The sequence below is a fragment of the Belonocnema kinseyi genome, chromosome 2, assembly GCF_010883055.1.
Source record: "Belonocnema kinseyi isolate 2016_QV_RU_SX_M_011 chromosome 2, B_treatae_v1, whole genome shotgun sequence".
NCBI lineage: Eukaryota > Metazoa > Arthropoda > Insecta > Hymenoptera > Cynipidae > Belonocnema > Belonocnema kinseyi.
In genome coordinates this window covers 119,492,460-119,504,451 of record NC_046658.1, presented here as the reverse complement: position 1 = coordinate 119,504,451, position 11,992 = coordinate 119,492,460, and the positions used below count along the sequence as shown (strand labels likewise).

At 27.7% G+C, this 11,992-nt stretch overlaps 1 protein-coding gene across 6 annotated transcripts in view; it reads right to left on the bottom strand.

Moving 5' to 3' along the window:
• The window catches only part of LOC117167037, a 196,575-nt gene that overhangs the window by 12,741 nt on the left and 171,842 nt on the right, over positions 1-11,992 (bottom strand). For all 6 annotated transcript variants that reach the window (XM_033351604.1, XM_033351598.1, XM_033351603.1 and 3 more), the window contains one exon: positions 6,501-6,658. In XM_033351604.1, coding sequence (XP_033207495.1) covers positions 6,501-6,658 — 158 coding nt within the window. The remainder of the gene's footprint in view (positions 1-6,500; positions 6,659-11,992) is intronic.

Below are 11,992 nucleotides of genomic sequence, written 5' to 3'. Positions count from 1 at the left end.
TAATATATTTTGTTTAAACATACAGATTTCTGGCAAGAAACTACAAGAAAACCAAAAAAATTACACGAATTGCGAATTTATGAATGATAATCTGAAGAATAATGATAAATTTAACCTATGATTATAAATGATTAAAATGAAAATATCAACTATCGATGTAAAGCACTAACACAATAAAAAATTATTAAAAGGTTCTTTGAAATCTAATGAGTTTGTATATAAAAAAAATTAATTTCCGACAAAAAGACTAATGCAATATATTAAATATTTTTCAAGCTCGCAATTTTTATTATTTTAAACAAAATAAATCATTAGATTTCAATCTACTGATTTTTTGTTTAAAAATACAAATGAACAAAAAAAAACTCCTATTGTAATCTGAAAAAATAAAAAAAATAAAATAATAATTTTCGGAAAAAAATAAAGAAGAGGAAAGAAAAATAAGAATGGTTGATTTGATTGTCAGATATCAAAGAGAGAGCATTTGTTCTTCGGCGCTGTCAATTTCTATCTATTAAATTTTTCTTGCGTTATTATTGTTATTATTACGTTCTTAATGCAATTTTTTTATTTTATTTTTATTTTTAATGTTATTTCATTGTAATTTGATAGTCATAAAAATAAAAAAGACGAAAGAAAGAAAAAAGAAGGAAGGGGATGTGGTTGACTGCCTTCTCATTTTTCTGTTCTCTTTTTTATTTTTGTCCAAAAGTTATTTTAAACAATTTTTTTATCTTTTCAGATTACAATAGAAGTTTTTTCGTTTTTTTTGCTCGTTGTAGTCCACATTTGGTCGTTGGATTCTTGTTTTTTTTTTAAATAGGAGTTTGCTTCAATTTGATTATTGGACGTTACATAGGATTTTTAGTTTGGTTTTAATCTAATTTAAATTTCTTTAATTAAAAAAAAAAATACAAATTTCAGTTAAAGCGCAAGGAACATAACTTAAAGTAGTTAAAAATGATAATTTACTTTCCATTTGTAAATATTATTTAAAATTTATTAATTTTTATAAAAAATACCTATAATTTCCAACGAGAAACAAGTTATTATAAACTGAAACTATTAAAAAAATGGCCAATTTTGTTCAAACTATAATTAATTTTGTTTTTAAAATACCAATTTTTGGTGAAAAGCCTAACATAATCCAAAATGGTTGAAATTTGTGAATATTCTTTCAAATATTTGTTTTAAATTAAAAATACCAACTTCCGACGAAAAACACTAGAAAAATCAAAAATTGCTACAAAATTCTAAATCTTGTTCAAATTATAATTATTTTTGTTCTAAAATAGCAATGTTAGGTGTAAAACGCTAACTATCCAAAATGGTTGAAATTTGTGAATCTCCTTTTAAATGTTTTTTTTTGTTTCAAAGTAAAATTACTAACTGCCGACGAAAAACACTAGCGTACTTCAAAATTGATACAAGATTCTAAACCTGGTTTAAATTAGAATTATTTTTGGTTTTAAGATATACATTTTTGGTGTAAAACGCTAACATAAACTAAAATAATTTGAAAATGATTAACCTTTGAAATCTAACAATTTTAGGTTAAAATGTAAATGTCCTATAAAAACACTAATAAAACCGAAAAACGTAAATTATTGAAAAATTTTTAATCCTTGAAATCTGAACAATTTTTTATTAAATACTCATTCCTGGTATGAAAAGCTAACATAACCTGAAATTGGTCAAAAAAATTGTTTTCTATGATTTTTATTATTAAAGGAATTATTTTTGAGATTGGTTGGCCACACTTTTTAAATTTAAGATATAAAATAACTTCAAGTAATGAAAAGCCAATGAGGTTTTCAACAACAATGAAAAAGACATTTTTGAGGTATACCGTTAAACCATTTTTTTGATAGGAAACCCTCTTCCTGGCCAAGTTTCCTTTCAAATTATTTTTATGTCTTTAAATGTTAAGTTATTCAAATGAAAGTGTCGGTTTCATGTTAAAACATTATAAAATTATTGATAAAATACGAATACAAAAATTGTATAGTATTTATAATAATACATTGTAAGACATTTTCATTGGAAACAAATCATTTTCAAATCAGCCTTCTAATTAGGATTAGTTGGAATAAATTTATTTCGCTTAAACAAATTACAAACTCAATTTCTAGTCGTAGATTAAATTATCACCAATAAAACTTCTAATATTTAACTTATTAATAAAAATGGAATTCCTTTAATAAAAGCCTCATAATAATCTAATCCAACTAACAACTATGTCTGATTAAAAAAAAAGTGAAACCAGTTCCACTTGTTTCCCCTTTTGAGGTTTATGTTTTTTCCCCATACAACGAAGACTTGTTTACTTGGCACCGATTTAATGAAAGCAAATCGTAATCGTTTAATGACTTTCGAGACAAGTAGTATTAAAAAGAAATGACATTTTTTCCCATGACAAATTTTACTTTGGTATGCTTATTATTTGAGGGAATTGTCGATTTCAACGGAATTCGCGACATAAAGCATGATTTGCATTTATGTGGTTTCCCATGACTGCGTGCAATTCGATAGGATCTAATATCTTTAATCCCGGAAGTTGTATCGATCAGTACGACTTTTCAACTCAGAGAAATCTAGAAGGCAATGGAAAGACCATTTGGTGTTGCTGATGCCATATCGAGATCATCAGGTGACAGTGCAAGACGAATCCGTGCCAGATATTCTTTTTAAAATTTTTTCTCACAGCCTCGAAACATAGAAAAGATCTATCTTTTTCCCATACAGTATTAGACAAATCAACAATTTAATTTTGGTATTTTATTATTATAAAAAATGAATTTTTATCAAGCTTCTTAGATTCGTTCCAAGGTGAAAATAATAAGAAAATATATATATATATATTTTTAAACTATTGATTATGGAAAAGAAAGTTTAAAAAAAGTTGAGATCAGAGAAAAAAAACATCCGATTTTTTCGGAAATCATTGGTAATATAAAAAAAAGCAGTTTTAGAACACAAAAGACTATTTTAACTCTGCTCTTTTTATTTCAAAGACTTTTTGACACAGCTAATAATTTTTTAAAACATTAAGGAAACTCCGTTTTTTTACTATTTTGGAAAAAAGGCAAAATTAAATATGAATAAAATAAACATGTTTTTATTACTTATGATTAAATTTGAATCATAAAAATAACTCCTAGAAATGATTAGCAGTAGAGTTTTAAGAAAACACTGACATTTTTCGATATACATCAAATTTGGATACATATATTTTTGAAAACAAATTTTTTTTAAATAAATTTTTTTTATACAAAAAATTAAAAAAAAAATTGTGTATTGAATGTGCATTACTTTACAAATTTTTGTGAAAGGATTCTTTAACAGCAATATTTTTGGTCATATTTTTGTATTTTTAGTACAGTGTAATGGTTTTGATAAAATGTAACGTCTCAAAAATTTTCTAGGAATATTTGAATAATTACTGACCTTCAAAGTTTTTAATAATTTTGTATCTAATACAGCAGTGTAATTTTATAAATTTAAGAAAAAAGGTGTTTGGTTACAAAAATTTTTATATAAATTTTAATAATTATAATCAAATGTTATATAATTTTGCATCTGCAATATTAACAAAAGAATAAAACTTTCAATTGCAAATTGCAGCCCTACAAGAAATTATATAATTTTTACAGATTTAATAAAAGTTGCTGATGAGGGTCACCATTGCCACTGTATGCCAAAAGGCTTAAACAATTACATCGTTTTCAATTTATCTGAAGATCAACATTCTGAAAGTAATTTATTATTTCAAGCCAACACAATCCTCCAACGATCATTAAATTCAATGTTTTGCAACAACAAAAGTACGAACATAAGTACTAAAGTATTATATATAATAAATTACTAATTATTATTTCCGGGTATAAACCTACCTTAGAAAACAATTATTATGATTATTTCGTCAGATTCTTTATTTTCGCTAGAACTCAATAGAATTATCATAAAAAATTGTCTGCTTGGTTACATAGCATTGTTTAGGGTTTCTCGTTCGATTATCGAAGTTAAGCAGCCCCTTGGCTTGGTTATACTTGGATGGGAATCGTTGAAATAAATCGGGTAATATTTAGAATTTAATTTTTCTCGAAAACGGCAGATCTTAACGCAAAATTATGTAGAAAATAAAAGAAATGATTTATTAAAATGAGTTTTTCTTTTACTGATAAAATTAAAAAAATTATGCATATACTTAATGTAATATAATACATCCCGTGTAGAAATAGCCCGGTTTGACCCGACCAGAAGAAGGTTTCTGGCCAGAATCTGACCGGGTCAAACCGGGATACTATTTTGTTAATTGCCCGGCCGGGATCTGACCGAGTTCCCACCGGGACCCAGTCGGGCCAAAAATGGTGCATAATAGAAGGATCATAACCTTAAAAACATCTTAAGAAATATCCACAAACGACTGCCGTAAGTGGGTCGATTGTAAATATCTGACAGGCGAAATACCAATTTTTTTGTTTAAGGTGTTTTTTTTATCAATTATGAAAGAAAAATTAAACTAATTTTAATTATATGGTTTCCCACTTTTGGTTCTGCGGTTCCCAGACTTGCGGTGACTGCGAAATCGTTTGCCAACTTTTTTTTTATTTTCAAACATAGTTCCCAGTGAAACTATACTTATTTTTTTGTGATACGACTTTTGCTTATTTTTAATGTATTTATATATCATCTTGAATAAGAAAAAAACGTAATAAGAAGAGAAGTAACTTTTTCGGAACAAGGTTTGGAATTACGTTATCATGCTCGCAATAAGTAAGCATTATTAATATTCTTCAACGTTAATGTTAAATCAATTTTCTCAACCGATTTCATAGGTTAGGATTTCACGTGAAACCCCTGAAATTTATTTTATCTCTTGTAAAAAAACCTATGCAAACTAAGTTACGCTTAAGGTCAATTTGTCATGCAATTTAACTTTAATTTCTTACAATTCAATTTCTTACGGAAACTTAAGAATCATAACCTATATTTTAGTACTTACATTGAATCAATGTTTGTAGTTAATATATTTATTATTATGAATGCAATACTTAAATTGAAATTCCAACATCTTTTTACAGGTGGAAATAAATGATGAAAAAGATTCTTATATTTACTAGTTGGTAGAATATATTCGCTGTGGTAAAAAGGCTCCAGTAAAATGCGATCCAGGAGCCCAGTCAAAAACCGGTCGGATTCCGACCAGGTTACCCTATTTGTATCCGGGATCCGATCGGGTAACCCGACCGGGAGCCAACTGGGTATAACCGGCCGGGATCCGACCAGCGCAGCGTGAGGAAACCAACCAGAATCCGACCGGACAGCCTGACCATATTCCGGATACAAGCAGGGCAACCCTGCCGGAATCCGGCCCGAACCCGGTCATAATTTCTACACGGGATATAATATATAATACAACTTTTAATTATTTGTATGTTTTTGCAAAAAAAGAAATATAAATTCAAATATATATTATAGACGTCCCATTAATTTGAATAGATAATTAATACTTCTTTACAACAATTTCTTCGGATATATTCTTAAACATGAATAATTAATTTTAAAATATGAACAAAACTTTTACTTGGAATATTTGTCTGATAAGATTGATACTAACAATAAAAACGAATTATTTTCAATAAAATTTCTGTGCTATATGAAATTACTTCGTATAAACAATTACAATTCATTCTAGTATAAAAACAAAAAGGAATTGATTTGCAATAGTTAACTTATTTATATTTTCCGTTAAAAACTATCTTATGATAAATCTCGACAAGCATTAGCAAAGAGAAAATTTTATTTTATATGCAAAATTTCCAGCTGAAACTGACTGCTGACCAGCTGACTGACCAGCAAGAAGTCTGTACGAATAGGCAGCGCTTTTTTTTTAAACCAAGAAATAAAATTTGTGAATTGCTCAATGTTGTTAGTTTCTTTGTTTATATTTAAAATTGTCTCAGAATGAAAATTAAAAAAATGTACGAAGACAGTTTTTAACAAGTAACTGCTAATATACTGTAATATTCTGCTATGTGCTGTATACCAATTTAATCAAACCATTTTTGTATACAAATTGTGAATTTTGCTGTCTATACAACAATTTTGTTTATTTTATTTAAACTAGAGTCATCCTCAAAAATTTGGTTTGCCTTATAGTTATGAAAGACAAAATACCAATGGTAACCCCATATTTTTGATGTTGCATTTTTATGAAAAAACCGTGGATCGCTTTACTTATTTACAAGCGTTTGACAGCATGCTGCGTCACATCATGATGGCGGAATGGGCGCGGTAGACACTGGAATTTTAAATGTGTAGATATTTTTTTTTTTCAAATATATATTCCGAAAAAGTTTTGTTTACAGTATACTGGTATTATTAGCGATTTTAGAGCATATACTTTAATATGCAAAAATAAAAATAAAATAGTGAATTACACTATTTTTTGAAACTAATAATAAATATGTTGAATACAAAAATGCGGAGATAGTTACCTAAAACCGTCAAAGCCATCGTTTGAACCATTTACGGTGAGGACAGGTGCTCTTGCATATGCTTTCGCTACCCTTCTGTTTCTTTCGAAGACTATTACTTTCGCCCATATTTCGTCATCTATTTGATTCCATTTGTCTAAAACCTCTTGTATATGGTCCTGGAATAAAAAAATACCCCAAATTAAATCATTATCTATTAAATTAAATTAGGATTAAAATACCTGAGCTGTAATTAATTAAATTAATACACTCAACTCCCGATATGAGAACGTTTTCAGGCATTTGCACTGGCCTTAATCTTAAATCGGGGGAGTCCAAATGTAAACAGGCAGGGTCGCGGGAACAACTTCTGTCGGATTTGGAGGCATAACGCAACCAGATACAGGTAAAGGTCTTAAATTTGAGAATACCTTTGGTTCTTATATCGGTAACTATTTTGTTAAAAATGTATTTCTTTGGTAGAACATTGAATTTTTTTGTTACAAGTTCTTTTTTTTATTGAAACTTAATTATTTTATGGAAAATTTAACTATTCCATTTTTTGTTGAAAAGTCAACTATTTTATTAGAAATTCAACACTAGTTGAAAATTTAACTATTTTGTTGAGATTCATTTTTTGTATCAAATATTATATTTTTCGTTCAGAATTCATAAAACTAAACTTTTCTATTGAACATTAGTCTACTTGTTTGAAAATTCGATTATTTGGTTGAAAGTTCATATTTTATTGTAGAAAAGTCAACTTTGTTTTGCTGAAATAAATAAATTTTTTATTTTTAAATTTGTGTTTGATTATTTTTTATTTCATTTAAAAATATTATATGTTGAAAATGTTATAATATCAAAATTCTTTTCTTTGCATGTTAATGGTCAGGGAAAATGAAAAATTGGACAGGGAGAAATCAGGGAATTTTGAAAATGAAGTTTTGCGGGTTTTGCGGGCACTCTGTTGTATTGTTTTTAATTCTAATACAAAGTATAGTAAAAAACGAAATTAAACCCATTGAAACTTTGAATAAATGAACCATCATAAAACAACAGTTTTTTGACCATATAATTAGATTTCAGTGGTACATGAAAAAAATTCGCATATGACACTTTTGTGTATTTTTTCCCTGTAAAAAAAGTACCTAGAAAAATTATATTTTTATCTTGGAAAATCTGGAAAAGTTCTGGAATTTTTATTTGAAGAAACGCTAGACACCCTGGGGAATATTCATAGTTTTTAAAATAATTTTTCTAATTTATAATTAATATGTTGCCTGCATTTTAAAAATAAATTTTAGTTTGCATATAATTTATCACGTTGAAAAAAATAAAGTATTATTTTGAACAGAACTAAACAAATAATGCAAACAGCACCTAAACATAAATTTTTACCGATTGTTTTGCAAGTCTGCATATCAAGTAGTATTAGCGATTGAAATCTATTTCACGTAAACGTAAGGTTTATGACCTATAAATACATATTACTAAAACACTGTCCAGAATATGTAATTTACAAAAATTCAAAGTATCGGGAGATTTTATATTTACATCTGTCTTGATGAAATGCGAAACGAAACGCACCCTATTAAGTTACAAAATGTGCATAAAATTTATTTCATGTCTATCGGTATGCTTCGTGTATTCGATTACAGATTACAATCGATTTTAAGTACTTCCTAGTTCTCTAATAAATTTTACTTTTTGCACTGTCTACATTACGACACTTTTCATTCCGGTAATATATTTTGTAAAATAAATTCTTGGAAACGTTAAATTTGATTTATTTCAATCTTGAGATCAATTATAACGCTAGTCTCCTTTTGATAAAAAATTGTATTTATTGTTGATATCAAAATGTACTTTATACCAAGCCATAACCTGGAACGTTACATTTTTTTAGCAACGTAACGGTAACTTGTTACAATTTTCGGGCCATGATAATCAATCATAGCACATATTTGCATGTCTCAATAAAATATTTGTTATTACTCTTCTTATTAAGATTAAAAACATGTGATTAAAAAGCTTAGATAATAAATGAAAATTTATGAAAATGGTCGAATCGAGAAAATAATTTTTAAACTGATTAAAAAAGCGCTTCGCAAACCTAAACAGATTCTTGATCGTTTTATCAATACTCACTAAATAAATATATAAAAATTCATTTAATTTCTTTTTAAATAAACTGAAATTAGGCGACACGTTTTTTTCGATTTGAGAAAAGAAAATGGTCACGAAGGTACTGATATTTGAGTTTTGTCACCGCCATTTTTCGAAATCAACAATAAAAATTTTAAAACGTTAAAAGCTAACAGGGTAAAGACAATTTTTTTGAAAATATAAAAATTCGATTTTCGCAAAAAAGTTACTCATATTTTTTACCAATTTAGTTTAATTTTGCTTTTTATAAGAAACAAATGTTGTGAGCTTTATGTTGGCTAAACCATTTTTGTGGCCAGGATTTTTTTTTTCATAAAATCAAATTTCCGCATTTTTCTCAGAAACAATGAAAGGTTAAAAATTTAAGATAATAACATCTAGAAAGATTCTAAATAAAATGCCTCTTGCTCTTTTATGACATCTTACATCGTTTACGGAAAAAATAAGAAAACTATATTTTCAGAAAAAAAAGTTTAGCTCAAAAAAATTATGGAGTTTTCCAGGAAATCTTCTTCTTATGTTTTCAAAATTATGAGAAGAAAAGCTGAATATCTCATTTTCTTTAAACAAGCGTAATTACAAAATTATACAAAATTTAATGTACAAATTTTAAGGAAGTAACGGTAACGTTAATGCTTTACCCAAAAGATGCTCCAAAAAATTTTAATGAACAATTTTGCCCGAAATTGACACATAATATGAGCTCTGTTTTCCCTTTTTACCATTTATTATATTTAACCGTCAATTGAAATGTTGTTAAACATTTTTAAACTGATTTTCAATTGTTTGAATAACTTTTTTCATATTAACTCATTGAAAGGAAATTTTGTACAATTACTCGATATATTGATCATTTATAGGAAAACTAATATTTTATTGAAGAATTTACCAATTGTTGAAAAAATTAATTATTAATTTCTTGTGAATTTTTCTTGAATAGAGGCAGAAAACTCTAGATTTTTCAAAATTAACTTTGACGCTTATTATTAAACACCTGCCTCACTATGTTATTACTACTTAATATTACTACTAGATATTACTACTAAGCTTTTTTATTATGAAATAACCCAGATAACAAAATATGACATGGTCGAAAAAAATAATCTATAATGTTCATTTGTTTTATAAATTATTGTTTCTATAATTGATGTGGTAATTACTCATTACTAAGAGCAACATTTTTTGTTTAAATCATTATGCAAGTATTTAAACAAGTTATTAAAGATTAATTCTACATTTTTATGGAAATGAGGTACAAAATCCTGAATTTTATTTCTAAATTTTGTTCTATCGTTTTTCCTTAAATATATAAAAGTTATAAAAGTTCCTGAAAAAATGAATACTTGTTTAAACAAGTTTTTTATATTGGTAATAAAAAATTAAAGAAGTAAGCTTAAATAAATGTTTATAGAATGAAATCTTGTTAAAGAAAACAAACTTTGCATGACCAATGTGCGAACATTTTTTCAACAAATATTAATTACTTGAAGAATTTGTATAACATTTTATTATTTAACGATAAGCGACACACTTAACCAAATTTAGAAAAGAATCTAATTTTTCATCGCATTTTCATCAAAATCTACACTGAATCCTTAACAAATTGTTCAAACAATTGTAGAATTGTTTTAACACAAAATCCTGCTCTCAAATATAATAAACTACTGCATTAATGACTGAATATATAAATTTCAACCATTTATTTCAGAAACAAATGGAATTAATTGAATGAATTACAAGAGAATAATATTCATTTTTTTAAACAATTGGTAAATGCTTGAAATGAAATATCAGTCTTCGTATCAATGGCTGATTGTCCTATTGAACGTGAACAAAGTACCTTTCAATGAGTTAATAGGAAAACGAAAATATGTAAACAAATTAAAATTTGTCAAGCAATTGAATATTAGTTATGATTGGCCAGTTAGAGTTTTTGGGGCACCATAACGAAAGGTGGTGTCAAAATTCAAAGTAATGAAGCAGAAATTATTCATTGGAGACTTCGCAAAAAATTAAAATATTCTTTTACAAGCTAAGTTTAAACTAAGAAACATCAATCTCATTTTTCTTTAAAACAAAAATGTTCCCACGTTAATCTTATGGAATTTTCCGGAACTTTTCGGCACGTCTTAAGAATAACCGATTTGGTAAAAAACTTGGAGGCAATTTCTTTTCAGGAACCTCACCAACCTCGATTCGAAAACCAAATTTCAACAGGTATGATTTTGAATCGCCCTAATGTATATTTAAATTTTGAATCTATTGTGCTTATGGAATACGGAAATTGAATGAAACTTGACGCTAGAAACTTTTTGTGATTTCTAAATTTTTCTTTCAAAAATGATAGAGTCATTATGTGAAGGAACCCGAGGTCTGTACTTATGGTTCACTCTCGTTTGCATAAAAAAGGGTAGTAAAACATGTTGCACCCAATTACCGAAGTACCTCTCTTATAATTCTAGTGCTTCTCTTCGAAGGAGTAATTTCTATTGGAAATGGGCTCAGATAATCTATACTGGATTTAATTTCCCTATAGATTGTATAATGGGGTGGGTCGAAAAAAATTCTGGAATTCGAGATCGTTAATACACGAGAAAGTAGCGTATATTGCGGAATCCTAAAAAAGTATTATTAATTTGGAATCGATAGATATGTCCACCGCGTGAAAGAAAATACTTTATTTTAATTTCTTATTTGCATAGTTTTTTAATTATCTTCGGATCCATTTTTTTTATTCAGGGGAGTTAAAAAAGTTCAAATTTTTTGGATTTCAATCAATCATTTTCTGCGACGCCATTTAATTCACTCCGTTTTTCAGAAAAATTTTTAAAACTTGGGTAAATATGTGCATGTTTGTCACTGAAAAAATTTTAAACTCAAGAAAATTTGAAGACTCCTCAAATCACTAAAAAACAAAAGTCAAATAATTTGGTGGAAAATTCAAATATTTGGTCGAAAGTTGAACTATATTGTTGAAAACTCATTTTCGGTCGAAAATTCAATATGGGAGCGTTCACTTATGATGTCACGCACCGAGAGGCAGGGGAGGGGGTCTTCTCAAGCGTGACAACTCGTGAAATGTGGGGGGACGAGTCATTCTGCGCGTGATGTCACGGAGGGTTTTTTTGTTTTTAATTGACAACCTGAAAAGTATTAATCAGTATTATATCAGGTTTATATTTTTGATTATGTTTATGTAACGTTTGGTTGCCATATTTAAGAAGATTCCGAAAAGTATTTTATAATTATTTAAAAAAATGTGAAAGGGGGGTGGGGCAGAACGTGACGTAATATTATAGGTGGGGTCTCGTTAATTCGCGACTAAGCGTGATAAGGAGTAGGGG